Source organism: Oppia nitens, unplaced genomic scaffold (genome assembly GCF_028296485.1).
Source record: "Oppia nitens isolate AA-2021 unplaced genomic scaffold, nextdenovo-longstitch-racon4-pilon3 scaffold2_pilon_pilon_pilon, whole genome shotgun sequence".
Classification (NCBI taxonomy): domain Eukaryota; kingdom Metazoa; phylum Arthropoda; class Arachnida; order Sarcoptiformes; family Oppiidae; genus Oppia; species Oppia nitens.
This window is the reverse complement of record NW_026533210.1, coordinates 10,371,361-10,387,123: the sequence shown is the minus strand read 5'-3', so window position 1 is coordinate 10,387,123 and position 15,763 is coordinate 10,371,361. Positions and strand designations below refer to the sequence as shown.

Genomic DNA, 15,763 nt, shown 5'->3' with positions numbered 1-15,763 from the left:
TATATAATATATTTTGGTTGACATCTAATGGCATAACGTTTTCACTCCTAAACAGTTGTGTTGTGTTTGTTGTCATTAGTTAATGACTGTCAACGACAACAACAATGTCGATGATGTCCAGCCATAGTCACAGTAATGGACACCACATGTGATAATAGCCGAAGAAGTGGTCAAAAGAAAGAGAGACATCGAGAGATCAGCTGAAGAAAAATTATTACTTATAACTGAAGATAACTCACGAGTAAAACGATGACAACAACAACAGACACCATCTGTTCTTCTTCTTCTGTTGGTGTCGTCGTCGTCGTTGATGACCACCCGTCCAACAGGCCGTTGGTCGAGCCGATGGTGACCACCGCCACCGCTGCCGTCGTCGACAATGAACCGCTGGCCGGCTATCTGAACAAACTTAGTTCCCGCGGACCGCTGAAGGCGATGAAGAAACGATGGTTTATGTTCAACGATAGCAACTGTCGGCTGTATTATTACCGAACACGAGATGATTTGTTACCGTTGGGCGAAATTGATATCAAACGGGCAACGTTTACCATCAAATCGCAGACACAGTTTACAATAATGTCGTCGGCCAGCAAACAGTTGACACTGGAGGCCATTGATGGCCAACAGTGTATCTATTGGCTGACCAGATTGCAATCGTTGCGCAAACGTTATATCATTGAATTGGCCAACAAGTTTGGTGTCAAACTGGCGCTCAATCATCTCAGTCAAGACGTTTGTTTTGATAACAAGAAAAACAACGGTTTGTTTTAGTTGTTTGTTTGGATCAAATGTTTGATTATATATGTTATTGTTATATCTACTGAACAGCTGATAGCGTCGGCGGAACAATAGATGATGGTTTGACGTCCAGATCTGTTTTCTACGATGACGACCACCAAACACCGCCACCGCTACCACATGTTAGGAAAAACAGCGACGAATTGATGGCCAACGTACAGAAGGATGGCTATTGTCAATCGTCGCCGTCGACCAAACACAAGATATTTTCAGGAATTGTTCATAAAATGAAACCAAAGACGACTAATATTACTGTTTTAAGTGAATCAGTTCAACAACAACAACAACAGCAGCGGCGAACTGAATCAGTTTCGTCGCCCATAAGAAATCTATTGAAATTGGCTGACAAATCATCGTCAGCTGCTGTCGCCAGTGACACGGTTTGCCAGAAGTGTCGCCAATGCGAAGACCAATTGGTTTCGCTATCCGATGATATGTCGGCCATTGAAAACGAATTGCAAGCGAGCCGTGAAGTTATACGACTACTTCAAAAACAGTTGGAAGTGGTCGGCAACGAAAAGAAACTGTTGGAAGATATTTGTCGTCGTAGCGAATCTACGACTTCGACTACTGGTGGTGTCGAGTCCGACGATATATTGACGAAATTGATTCAGACAAACGGCGAACTGACCGACTTGACGATCAAACTGCGTAACAGCGAATCCAATCGCGAATCGCTGGAAAATGATTGCGAAAATCTGAGAAAACAAATGAATCGTCTGAACGAAGAACTAAGTGTTCTGAAAGAAATGCTCGAATCAAGAGACGAAACTGTTGTCAGTCTAACCCATCAGATATACGACTTGGAGGTTGAAAAAGGTGACGGTTTTAGTCCGACAATTAGTAGCTGTAATCTATCATCGGATTCATTAGCTCAGTCGTCGTCGTTGTCGTCAAAGTTTATCAAAGTTCAGACCAACGAAGTGGATCAACTGAAAGATACTGTCCGAGCGTACGAAACCCAAAACCGATTCTTGAACCGAGAGATTGTCGAACTAAACGAATTGCGTAATGTTATCGAATTGAAAGATAAAGAATCTCAGCTAAGAATCTACGAACTGGAAGCCAAATGTTCACAAATTCAAAGTAAACTCTTATCGCTATTGAAAGAGATTAACCAAAGCAACAGCCAGACGATGGCAGCGACGACAAAGTCGAAGACGACTAATGTCGACGATTCGACAAAAAAAAATGATAATCATCTGAATAATAATCAAAACAATATGGCGGCCAATGAATCGGTACAGGCATTGGTCAACAGATTGCTCGAAGATATTTCGCTGGATATACCGTTGAGTTGGAAACCGGGAAATAGATCGCGTAATTCGGGTTCAGTTTCGCCGCGAACTTCGGCGGCGGCGGCGACCGCTAGCGGTACTACTACTGGTCTGTACGATGAATTGGGATTCTATTTTAAGAATCGACTATACGATGATCCGATGTCGTCGTCGTCGTCAGTGGTGTCCACCACCGCTGCCACCACTTGCGATGATGTGAATAGCATTTCCATCATCAAAGACAACAACGAGACATCATCATCAGGAGCTGAACCTATTAACATGAAAACCAGTGAAGAGAATCTAAAAGACAGACAATTAGAGGCAAAAGCTAGAGCCGTCTGGAAGTCGAAATGGGATTCGTTTGTCGGTAATCTCAACAATCATGAACTACAACGAACTCAGGAACTGAAGGCAATGTTACGGACGGGTATTCCCCAGGAATATCGGTGCAAAATATGGAGAGGTATTATCTATATGCGTGTCAAACACAAGATGACCGAATGCGGTAGCGGTTATTACTCGACACTATTGAAACAAAACAACTATTCGAGTCCCGGAGCCAAAAGTCTGGATCCGTCGACCAAACAAATCGAATTGGATTTATTGCGAACACTACCGAACAACAAACACTTCGAGACACTGGAATCCGATGGAACCGCTCGTTTGCGACGGGTGTTAACCGCATTCAGTCGACACAATCAAGCGGTCGGCTATTGTCAGGGTCTGAATCGTTTGGCAGCCGTTGCCCTACTGTTTATGCCCGAAGAGGACGCTTTCTGGTGTCTGGTGGCTATTGTCGAGTCAATTATGCCCAACGATTATTTCGGTCGCAATCTATTAGGTATTTATTGCGTAAACTGTTTTACCGCTAATTGTATTCATTGGTTATAATTCATCCATTCATTCATTCATACATTAGGAGCACATGTCGATCAATATGTCTTAAGATATCTACTATCGGAAAAGTTGCCCAAACTGTACGCCCATTTGGAACAAATGGGTATCGAATTATCGTTATTTAGCTGGTTTTTGACCGCATTTGTCGACAACATTCCCGTCGATATGTATCTACGTATTTGGGATGTCTTCCTATACGAAGGCAATAAAATATTGTTTCGTTTTGCGCTGGCATTCCTCAAACTATACGAAGAAATCTTACTCGAACTGACCGATTCGGTAACAATCAATCAATTTTTACGTACACTCGGCGAACGACCCATCGATGTTAACCGATTATATTGTATAGCCTTTATTGAATTGAATCCATTTCCCAATCGTACGGTTAAACTAAAACGTCAACATTATTCACAACTAGTCAGCAGTGAGTTGCAAAAGTTGCAACTGATCCGCAATAGTCTACCAAATCATGAAAGCTTTGAATGCGATAGCGATTAACAAACAAAACAACAAAATTTTATTTTAAAAAAATATATATATTTAGTTATTTGTTTGTTTCCAAAAAAATTTTGTTGTGATTGTGTGATACAGTGTGTGTGTTTGTGTGTTATATTTAGCATCAATGCTATGACACCTACCTACCCCCTACCCCCTAAGTATTATATATATTTCCAATTGTTTTTTTTAGTAAATCTAATATTACCGGTAATTATTAACCCCTCCTTTTAAAAATATATAATAATGATGTTATACAGTATTTTATAAACACATAATTATTATTAGTTGATAACAAATTTATTATTTAGTTAACCCCTATAGATTAGTTTATATATATTATAGTTATATTTATATTAAATTAGTTATAAACAAAGTTAACTGTATATCTAATTAGATGATTATATAATTTGGATTTATTTTCTAGTTTTAATTGCAATTTTATTATTATTATTATTGTATTATCTATAACTACTACTACTACTACTACTACTACTACTACTACTACTACTACTACTATATGATTATTAACATTACTAGTCTCTGTCCATACATTAATTAATTGGTAATTATTTAGATATTATTATATTTTATTTTTTAATTGGTTATAAAAAAGTGAGAGCTTATGAATGGTGTGTACTGTAATATATTGTAATAAATATGTTAGAAGAAACTGTTAGCAATTTTCAAGTGTTATTCAAAAAACAAAATTATTATAATAATTATATATAAAATTTTATAATATATATATATATATATATATATATTACCGTAACTTATAGTATTGATTTTTATGTGCTGTGATTACAATCCCCTCCCGGTATTTATACTGTACTTTTAAAAAAAAGGTATTTAGCATTGTTTTAGATGATAATATAAATTTGTCACAATTTATACATTATATATTAAATTTATTATTATTATTATTATTATTATTGTCTCTCTATTTATTAATATTTATTCAGTCAATTGTTAATTTATTATTTAAACAAATTTATATATATATATATATATATATTATTAATATACTGTACTTTACAAGTATATTGTCCACAAAAAAATTTTATTTTATACATTAATCTAAATACATATAACAAAAATAATTATATAACAAAAATTTATAACATTTCCAATTTTAATTTAAAAAAAAATAAAATTTGTATTTTATTCTCTCTAATATTTAATTGCTTTAAAATTATTTGATAATACAATTTATTGTTTGATAACAACAATGATAGAGTATTTTTTATTAATTACTATCAAAAATATATTTAATTAACTAAATTTAACTTGAATAATTCAATATATGATAAATATTATGAATAAAACAATTCATATAACAAAAATATATATATTTATATATATATATATATATAATATAATAAAATAATTATAATTAAATATAACTAATATATCATATAATTATATTTTTAAAAAAAAAATCTGAAAAATATAACACATTATAAAATCTCTATTTTTTAAAAAAAAAATATACGGAATTTGTTTCAATTGTTTTGATTATATAATTAATCTATTTTTTTTGTTGCTTTTATTTGGTCAATCAGTTCAGGTTCTGTGTCCACTATCATCATCACTACCAACCACTACCACCTAATTAAGTTCACCTACCGGTGCATTTTCCAGCCATAGGTTGTGCATAAACTGATACAAATTGTCGGTAACGGATACCTTATAGGGAGTGGGATTCAAGTAACGTTTGATATCGGGCCGTAAGGCGTCCAGCGATTGCTGGACATGATTGCGTATGGCGTCCAACGTTGGCATCGGTTTCTGGATCTGGATATCATCGGATGGTTAGGTAAGATATATATGTGTGAGTTGTTGTTTAAACATTTCAAAAAACAATTGGTTATCTAATAAAACTACTTTTCCGTTTTGCCACCAAATCTCCAGAAGCGGTTCCACTTTGGATGGCGTAGCGTAACATCGTTTCGATTCTTGAAACGGATGCCGACACAAGACTTTTGTCAGCGGCAACGGTTCCGGTTCGTCCACCGAATCGTTTTGCATCAGATCTATCAATGCAAAACCTTCCTTACCGTACAATCGATACAATCGTTTACGGCCGGGAACTGTCACCTTCTGGACATCCAGACTGATCTTAATGCACGGATGACTATTGATTTCGACTAACTATTAGGGATTAACTAATAGTTTTTAAGTATATCCCAGACAAACATACCAACCAACCAACCGACACACACACACACACACACACATACCTTATAGACACATCCCAGTGCCGGTTGTCGCTGACAAGTGACCAAATGTGTCCCAATACCGAACGCATTGATCCGATGTTTCTGTTCTTTCAGCGATATAATAGTATCTTCGTTGATGTCATTGCTGGCCACTATTGCCAGTTTGCCGAACCAATCGATTGAATACGTCTGGCCAATCAATTTGAACGCTTTGTAGGCCATTACCGACTGATAGGCCAGATCGCCGCTATCAATACGTATGCCCAGTGCCCGATAGCCCAGTTGGTTGAGTGCCAGGGCTACCGAACTGAAATTTAATAGTCCACTCCTGTGATCCATTATTTTGGGGGTAATTATTATTATTATTATTGATATTATCGGTAATCGCATACCTGATCATATCATATGTGTCGACCAGTGCCAGGAATTGGTCGGGAAATGAAATGGCATAAGCAATGAATGCCGTCTTTTTTAAATAATAATAATAATTATTATTATTATTATAGATTATAATTGATTAGTAATTATTTATATGAAACAAAACAAAATTTTTAATTGCAAATTCATTAATAATTTAAATAATGATAATTATTATCAATAAAAATTGAATACCAATTCGCTTGAACTGATCTCCGACTGAAGTACATCCAACAGCTGAGACAACTCGTTCTGGTATTTAAGACATACGGAGACAAAGTCGACTGACTGGCCGGTAGTCTTGTCTAATAAATACTGGGTTTCCGCCGAAAAAATAATTTTAATTATCCGATAATTATTAATTCATAGATATAATAATCAAATCATATATATATATATATAATTATTTACTCGTGTGTTGAGCTCGTCCAGCGATGAATAGGACATGACAAACGAGTGGGCGTGAGTACCCTTGAGGGGTATGCCATACATTTTGCCGGCCAATACATTACTGGTACCGTCGAAGCCGCCCATATAGGCATATTTGGAGGCTATTTATCATATTATATATATATATATATTTATTTATGGTATTACCGGTAAATAGTTTTTAGTTAATTTAATTTAAAAAAACATTATTTTTGAGTGGGGAGCTGAGGGGTGGGGGGTTATGAATATTTAAAAATCATTGTATATATATATAAAAAAAAATCTACTTGATGAATTTATTATTTTCATTATTATTATTATTATTAACCTGAAAGTCCGCCTATTGTCAACAAAAAAATATTTAAAAACAATTAATAACAAATAATTTTAATTATTTATAAATATAATTAATTAATTAATAATACCATCGATTCCCTGAGCCCTCCTGAGTCCAAACTCGTATAGCCTAATATCCCGGCCGTCCAACGCTATCTTATAGCGGGCAGCGTTTGTTGTTATCAAACTGGCAAAATTGACCAGGGTCAGCAATGTTGTTTCCAATAGTTGGGCCACGGGTAAGGGGCCCTCGACACGCATAAGCGGTACTTTGGGAAACACTACCGAACCCTCCCGTATGGCATACAATCGAATATCTTTGGCCGATAGTTGGGATAAATACTGGAAAAATTCGTCCTCAACATAATCGGGTAGTATTTGACGCAAATATTTGATATCTGATTAAATAAATTGTTATAAAACCAATAAAAATAAAACACAAAAACCATACCATCGGTGGTAAATCGGAATCCTTGCAAAAATTTGATTACTTCATCCAAACCGCTAAATATGGTAAACTCGCCGCCAAACGGATTCTTACGGAAAAACATGTCAAATACGGCCAATTGATTGCGTTTTTCTGGTGACTTCCAGTAGGCGTAAGCCATGGTTATCTGATACATATCTATGAAATTATTATTATCATCAATGATGATGATGGTGATGATGGAAGATACCAATTAGTTAGTTATCCATTATAATCATATCATGGTATCAGTTATACTATTGCCCCTCCCCCTATATAACTGTCCCTTTAGTATCCTGATAAATTATATTTATATATATACTGTCAATCAATGGTAAATTACTTTTGGATCAACTATGTGTGGGGGGTGGGTGGGGTGGTAATTGTGTAGTAAGACCACCCAGGTCATTAACAAGTTTAATATTCTACTGTATATATTTATATATAAATATCAATCAATGGTAAATTACTTTTAGATCAACTGTGTGTGTGGGGGGGGGTGTTGGTGGTATAGTACGACTACCCAGATCATTAACAAGTTTAATATACTATTGTATATATTTATATAAATATATATATATATCAATCAATTGTAAATTACTTTTGGATCAACTGGGTGTGTGGGGGTGGGGGTGGTATAGTATACGACCACCCAGATCATTAACATGTTTAATATACTACTATATATTAATATTTGTTTGTTTAATAGGGAGGTTCAGGTATTTTTTTTTAGATATTATGTGCCACCCCAAAAATTTTTTTTATAGTTAATAAAAAAATTAATTTTAAATTTACCAGTAAGTAATGGCAAGTGAATAGATTTACAACAGTCGACAATTGATCCGTTACTGTGATGATGGTCCTCATCCTCCTCCTCCTCCTCCTTATCATTATTATCATTGCATCCGACGACTATCGTTGGCAGCGGTTGTTGTCCTTTATTGTCGGTCCCAGACATCACTATATATATATATATCTATAGATACTTTATATATGTCCCCACAAAACCGACCCGGATAATTAAAAAAAAATAAAATAAATAAATTGTGTCCCCGACTACTAATATAATAATAATAATAATAATCAACTATTTATTGTAACATTAAATAAAAATTTTATATAATATATATATATATATATATATATATATACTAAATTAATTAATAAATATATGCAATGGTGTCTGGGTCATTTATGATTTCACTAAAAATTAATAATAACAAATTTATAAATATTTAGCATGCATGTGTTATATAAACAAAATTTTTTTTATTTATGTAATATATATACTAATATATTTAAAAATAATCTATGTTGAAATATTTGCAACACTAATAACGTTTTTTTTTGTTGGTAATAGTTATTGTTGCTTGCTTATTTTATTTATTATTTTTAAAATAAAATTAGTATTAAATATAATGATAAACATTGTTATTATTAGTAGTATTACCTAGATGATATGACACTATATATATTTATATATTTCAATTAATTAGTGAACTTTATATCTAATCTATTGATTTATTTATAATGTTAACAATTTTTGTTTGGCTTATTAGTGCACTATTATATATAAATTATAACTATATATATATGTACAGTATATATATATATGTGTGTGTTTATATATATATATGATATATATATATATATATGTCATATGATTAGCATTGGATTAGACTATTAGGTAATATTAATAGAAATTATGATAATTAGTAATAATAATAATAATAAATTTTTTGGTTATTAAAAAATAATAATAATATAATGTATAAACTATTTCTAAAATTAATTAATAATAATTTTTAAAAAATTTAAGCAAATATAAATAGTTAAAATTTTTATTAATATTACCTTCAAAATAAATTTAAAAATTAAAAATAAAATGTATATACTTACTATTTTTTTAAAAAATATTAAATATTTTATTAATATTAAATTTAATATTAAAAATCACATTAAATTAAAAATTAAATTTATGAAATTACCACAAATTTTATATGATTACTACAATATATATATACTATATATTTATAATTTTTTTATAATATTTAAAATATATTAATATATTAAATATAGTTAAACTATGAGATAAAAAGTACAAATTATTTTTTCAAGTTTTTAAAATTATTATTATTATTATTATATTTTTCACTTTTCAAAGTTTTCAAACAACTAAAAACAAACTTCTAAAGTGAAAAATATAATAATAATAATAGTTTTAAAAACTCTAGTTATTTGTACTTTTTATCTCGTAGTTTAAATAATAAAAAAACTTAAATATATATATAATATGTTTTTATTATATTTTAAAAAAAACAAATGATAAAATATTATGATAGATATTATTATTATTATTATATGACAAGTTGTGACTGTTATGTGTTTGAAAATGTTTAGTACAAAACTACAGTACAGTAGTATAAAAACATTTTAAACTAAACAAAAATTTATGATTATTATTATTATTAAATATGATATTTTATATTTTGCATTTAAAATAATAATAATAATTGTATTTTATGTTTATTTTATTTCATAATAACTACACTTTTCTTTTTTTAAATATCAAATGTTTTTATATGTCCTCTAATATACAGTATATAAAGTTATATACATATATATACTGTATATATACAGTATATATTTGGATATATAAACGGGAAAATAAATTTATGATTTATGAAATTCAATTCAATTAATAGCTAAACTACTGGTATATTAAAAAAATAGTAGTAAACGTATTGTCAAAAAAAATATATATAAATATTACTTATATTATAAATTATATATATATATATGAATAAAATTTTTATTTTAATTAGCATTCATAGTATATCATCTAATTAATTATATTGTAATTTATTAGCTAATTTTTTTTTGTAATTATTATTTTTACTAAAATATTATACTTGTAATATACTGTAATAAAAATTTATCAAATAATTTATATATCAATGTGTATATTGTAAAATAAATTTAAATAAAATATAAATTGAATATAAATTTAGAAAAAAAACAGTTATATATATATACTGTATTATACAGACTAACAGTTAATTAATATAATTTATCAAAAAAAAAATATTTGTAAATCCGCCTAAAGTTTTGTATACACAAAAAAAACTAATTGATAAATAAATAAATTGCTAATTAATTAAATAATATTTTTCATATTTACATTTAACGCAATTAATTAGTTAAATAATATTATTATTATTATTTTGCTACTCAAATAAAATGCTAATTAGTTTATTATAATTATTACATTAATTATAATAAATTAATTCCTAGAATTTATTATTAATAAACTATATATTCTGCATAATAGTCTAAATTAAAAAAAAATAAAATAAAATTTTCAACTAATAATATTTAGTTGGAAATGTTTGAATAATTTATATAAATTATTGTTTTTTTAAATAATAAAAATCTCTGTATTTAATCAAACAATTTAAAACCTTATATGTAATGTAAATATTAAGTAATTTATGCCAAACTATTGCCAAATAAAGCAATTAAAAACTAAATAATTGATTTTTTTAAATGTTTAAATCATATTGTTTTCTAATTAAGCATATATATATATAGAAAATTTCTAGGAAAATTCCCAATAGATTTTATTTTATATGCATAATAAAAATTATTTCTATTTTAATAAAAAAAACCAAATATATAAATTTAATTTATTAACATATTAATCCATAGTTAAATTTAATATTTTTAATTATTTTTAATATCAGTTTTAATTTATGGATAGTTATATAAATTAATTATGATATTTAAAAATTAGTTTGGAATTTAAGTTTATGATTATTATTATTTTCTATATAAATTATATATAAATTTTCTAATATTTTTTTTAAACACTATTAATAATATACACTCAATCGTTAATATTATTATAGTATTATGTATTAAAAGTTGAAAAATAATAACAACTAAAATATAGTAATTAGTATATACTTATGAAAATTATTAGTACCGGTAATCATATTATTTCAAAATATAATTATAATTATTATTATTATATATATATATATTAAAAAAATCTTAGATTTAACAAAAATTGCTAATTAATTTTTTTTGCTAACAAATATTATTTCCTATTTGTATTAATATGTTATTATTATTATTATTATTATTAAATTTGTGATTAATAATAGTATAATACAATATATATATATATATATATACTATATATATATATATAATAAATTTGTAGTGAAAATTGGTTTTAGTGATCCACCCATTAATATATATAATATAATGAACACACCTTTGAATACAAAATATAATATATATATATATATATTGAGCCGACATTTGTATGGTTTAACATCAAATGTATTCATAATTTTTTTTGTGTGTATTTATATCAATAGATTATAAGTCAAATTCTGGGGTTTTTTTTAAAGAGTATTGAATAGAGTATTGAATTATTATTATTAATATTATTTTAATACATATAATTTTTGTTTCATATATATACACACACAGTATAAATATATATAAATTAATTTATTTATAATATATATATAAACTTTGACCACTTATTGATATAATATATGATATACAGTGTCCTTGTATTTATATATACAATATATATCATATATATATATAACTAAAATCTTAATTTTATATACATTTTTTGTTATTGTTGGAAATATCAATGTTATCATTAAATAACATTAAAAAATAATAATATAGAATTTATATATATATATATTTTATAGACATAACCAATATATTGATTTGCAATTAATATATATTGAATATATATATATAAAATTATATACTTTATACATAGCTGTTATGCAATTTTGGGGTTATAATAATACAAACACAACATTAGTTATAGATTTAATATTTTTTAAAAATATATATCTGTATATAATAATAATATTTAAATTACATGAACTAACTAACACTAAATGCATTTTTTATATACAAATAAAAACTAAAATCATAGTATCAAAAAAAATACTTGATATAATTTTTTTAAAAATATATATATACTGTATATTATAATAAATTGTATTTTTTAGTTTAGTTTTTCCATTAAAAAAATGACCTTGTTGTACAATGTAAAATAATATTACTTTAATCTATCAATAAATATATATATATATATACTTTATATACCCGGTCTAAATAACTATAGCGTGTAAAAGAGTAATTGAATTTATTTTTATTGTTTTTTTTACATTTTATTTTAGTAAATCAATAATTTTTGTTGATTAAATAAAAATTTAATTTATTAAATTACTTTTACTTAATTTATTATATATATATAATTTATATATAATATAGCAAAAAAAATATGCTATTAATTTTGCACATTTAAAAAAAATAATTTTATTATTATTTTTTTAGAATAAAAGGAAAATTCAATTCCAAAATCTAAACAAAAAAATATATATAAAATAATAATTTTGTTTTATATTACTAATTATTGCCATTAACTTTATAATAATAGTTATTATTATTATTATTATTACTATAACTATACTAAATAAAGCAAAATAGTTTTTTTCTAATAATGCAAATAACAATTTAAATAATGTATATGAAATTGAATATAATTTTTTTTATATACTGTATATAAAAGAGTTTATTGTTATTGTTATTATTATTATTATTACATATTATTATTGTATTATATTATACAGTATTTTAAATATATATATATATATATAGTCTAGATCAAAAAAAATAATTTTATATCTATATTTACAAAAAAAAATTACAAATTACACGACAAAAAAATTAAAATTATCTCTAATTAAAAAATATATTTTATAAAAAATAATTTTTTATTTTACATAATATTTTATATATATATAAAATACATCAGTACACAGTCTATAGTTGGCTAATATAAAAAAATAATAATAATATATATATATATAATGATATTTATCTATAAAACAAACATTTATATATATTTATATCTAAAAAATTATTTTTTTGTGATATTATTATTATTATTATTACTATTAATTATTCTATACATAAATATATATTGAAATTTTTTTTTGTATCAATTATTTACATTATTATTAATTAATTATTATTATTTAAATTAATTATTAATTATTACACCTGTTTTTTTAAAAAAAAATAAGCACAAACAGCCAGCACAGTTATGTATTATTAAATTTTATATACATTAAAAATATTATATATATATATATATTAATATATGATTTTAATAGATATAATTAAAATACAGAGCCCTGAGCACCAGTATTACCGTTGCTGTCAATACTAATATTGTTATAATTTTTGCCGCATTATTCAGATTTAGTTCAAAACAATCGCAATGTATAAGCCTTTCGCCGACTTTTTTCAATGAATCGTCTTTTTCGATCTCCGGGTTCAATATTTTACGTAAATCACTGATTTTTTGCGATGATTTCGGGAAATCATAGGTCAGTACGGCATTGCCAGCGGTCGGCGATAATACTGACGATGATTGTTGAATAATTGATAGACTAGACGATGAATTGGACGATTCCCGACGGGCCGCCGATATGGATGTTAGGCCGCGCTATATATTTGATATTATAATTTATAAATAATTATAATTATATTTAATTTATATATAAATTAAATATATATAAATTAAATATATATATAAAAATTAAATATATATATAAAAATTAAATATATATATAAAAATTAAATATATATATAAAAATTAAATATATATAAAAATTAAATATATATAAAAATTAAATATATATATAAATTAAATATATATATAAATTAAATATATAAATTATATGTATAAATTATATATATATATAAAGGTTTGCAATCAATCAATTAGTTTACTATTATATATATATATATAAATTTATATATATATACTGTATATTATTAATGTATTAGTTTTTGAAAAAATATATTGTGAAATACATATTGAAAACATAAATTGCTTTTTTTAAAAAACATACAAAAAATACATTGATTTAAATTTATCGATTTTTTGTTGGGTATAATATAAATAAATAAATAAAAACAAAAACAATATATATGCTAAACAACTCACTAATACTGTACTAGAAATCAAAATTAAAAAAAATTGTTTAACACTTTTATTTTTTTTGCTACATTTATGCAAAAATTTATATATATATATATATATATTAATTTAAATCTTACCATTGATTTATTTTTGGTTAGTTTAGTTTGTTTTACATATATATTAATAAATCACACCATTTATATTTTAATAATAATAATAATAATAATAATACTGTATTATAAAGTAAATGTTTAGGTTATTGCAAAATCACATCACTATTTTCATTGAAAAACAAAAAAATTTTACATTAAAATTAAAATATCAATATATCGACAGATTATATAATACAAAGATTATTATAGCTTTTTGTGTTTTTTAAAAATAAAAAATCAAATTTTTTTGACATTTTCAAAAAAAAAATAATTACATATTATATTGCATAACACATACAATATATATATATATATATATAGATATTATATTACAGAATATTCTTGTATGAAAAATATCGGAGACATTGTTATTAATATATAACATAAAAACATTTATGTATAATAATAATAATAATTATAAAACATGTTTATTATATTAAAACAACAATAATAATAATGAAAATATTATTCAACTAAACACTTACGGCACTGGCATTGGACTGATTGGCGGTATTATAGTCCCTATTATTATTGGTGTTGTTGTTATGTTGTTGTTGTTGGTTGTAATGTATGCCAAACTTAACCGACCAACTATTTCTTTGGCAACTATTATTACTACTACTAGTATTAGTAGGAGGAGGAGTGGTATGACTACCAGCAGCAGCAGCAGCAGCAACACTAGGTCTCACATTTCTTATGGCTTCACCGGCACCGACACCAACACCGGCAGACTCTTGATTATGCGTTTTATGTACTGTTCCCACAATATTATTAGTATTAGTATTAAGTTTTATGATATTATTTTTATTATTATTATCAATTTGATTATGTTTAACATGATTATGATGATCATCATTATCATCAACATTAACCACACAATTATTATTTTTAGTATTATTTGTTTTTGATTTTAGTATACCTTTAATAGCGGTCATTGTTTCAGGTTTTCGGTTATTCAATAGAGTTATATCATTATAATTATAATTATTATTATTATTGCTATACTTTTTGCTATTTGTTTTATAATGATGAACCTGTGCTGTAACCGATATGCTATTATTAGTATTATTAATAAAATTATTATTATTATTATTATTACTGGCTAATGAATTAATTGCATTTAAATTGCCATTATATGTATGGGTCGGATATAATAATAATGGTGTCGACCCATTAGCCAACAAACGTTTAGGCAAACTAAACGGTATATTATTATTATTAGATTGTATTTGCATTGT

At 26.1% G+C, this 15,763-nt stretch overlaps 2 protein-coding genes across 2 annotated transcripts; one reads left to right on the top strand and one right to left on the bottom strand.

Moving 5' to 3' along the window:
* The first annotated feature begins 16 nt into the window (after positions 1-16).
* On the top strand, positions 17-3,520 carry LOC128956337 (TBC1 domain family member 2A-like). Its single transcript, XM_054302055.1, has 3 exons — positions 17-760; positions 829-2,919; positions 2,998-3,520. The coding sequence occupies exons 1-3, from the start codon at positions 250-252 to the stop codon at positions 3,471-3,473; spliced, it is 3,078 nt and encodes a 1,025-aa protein (XP_054158030.1). The 5' UTR covers positions 17-249; the 3' UTR covers positions 3,474-3,520.
* A 1,469-nt stretch (positions 3,521-4,989) lies between these two features.
* On the bottom strand, positions 4,990-8,373 carry LOC128956403 (nicotinate phosphoribosyltransferase-like). Its single transcript, XM_054302140.1, has 10 exons — positions 8,136-8,373; positions 7,326-7,499; positions 6,964-7,272; positions 6,867-6,878; positions 6,521-6,660; positions 6,305-6,424; positions 6,085-6,158; positions 5,714-6,020; positions 5,358-5,624; positions 4,990-5,267 (listed from the first exon to the last, which is right to left on the bottom strand). The coding sequence occupies exons 1-10, from the start codon at positions 8,296-8,298 to the stop codon at positions 5,082-5,084; spliced, it is 1,752 nt and encodes a 583-aa protein (XP_054158115.1). The 5' UTR covers positions 8,299-8,373; the 3' UTR covers positions 4,990-5,081.
* Positions 8,374-15,763: the final 7,390 nt, after the last annotated feature.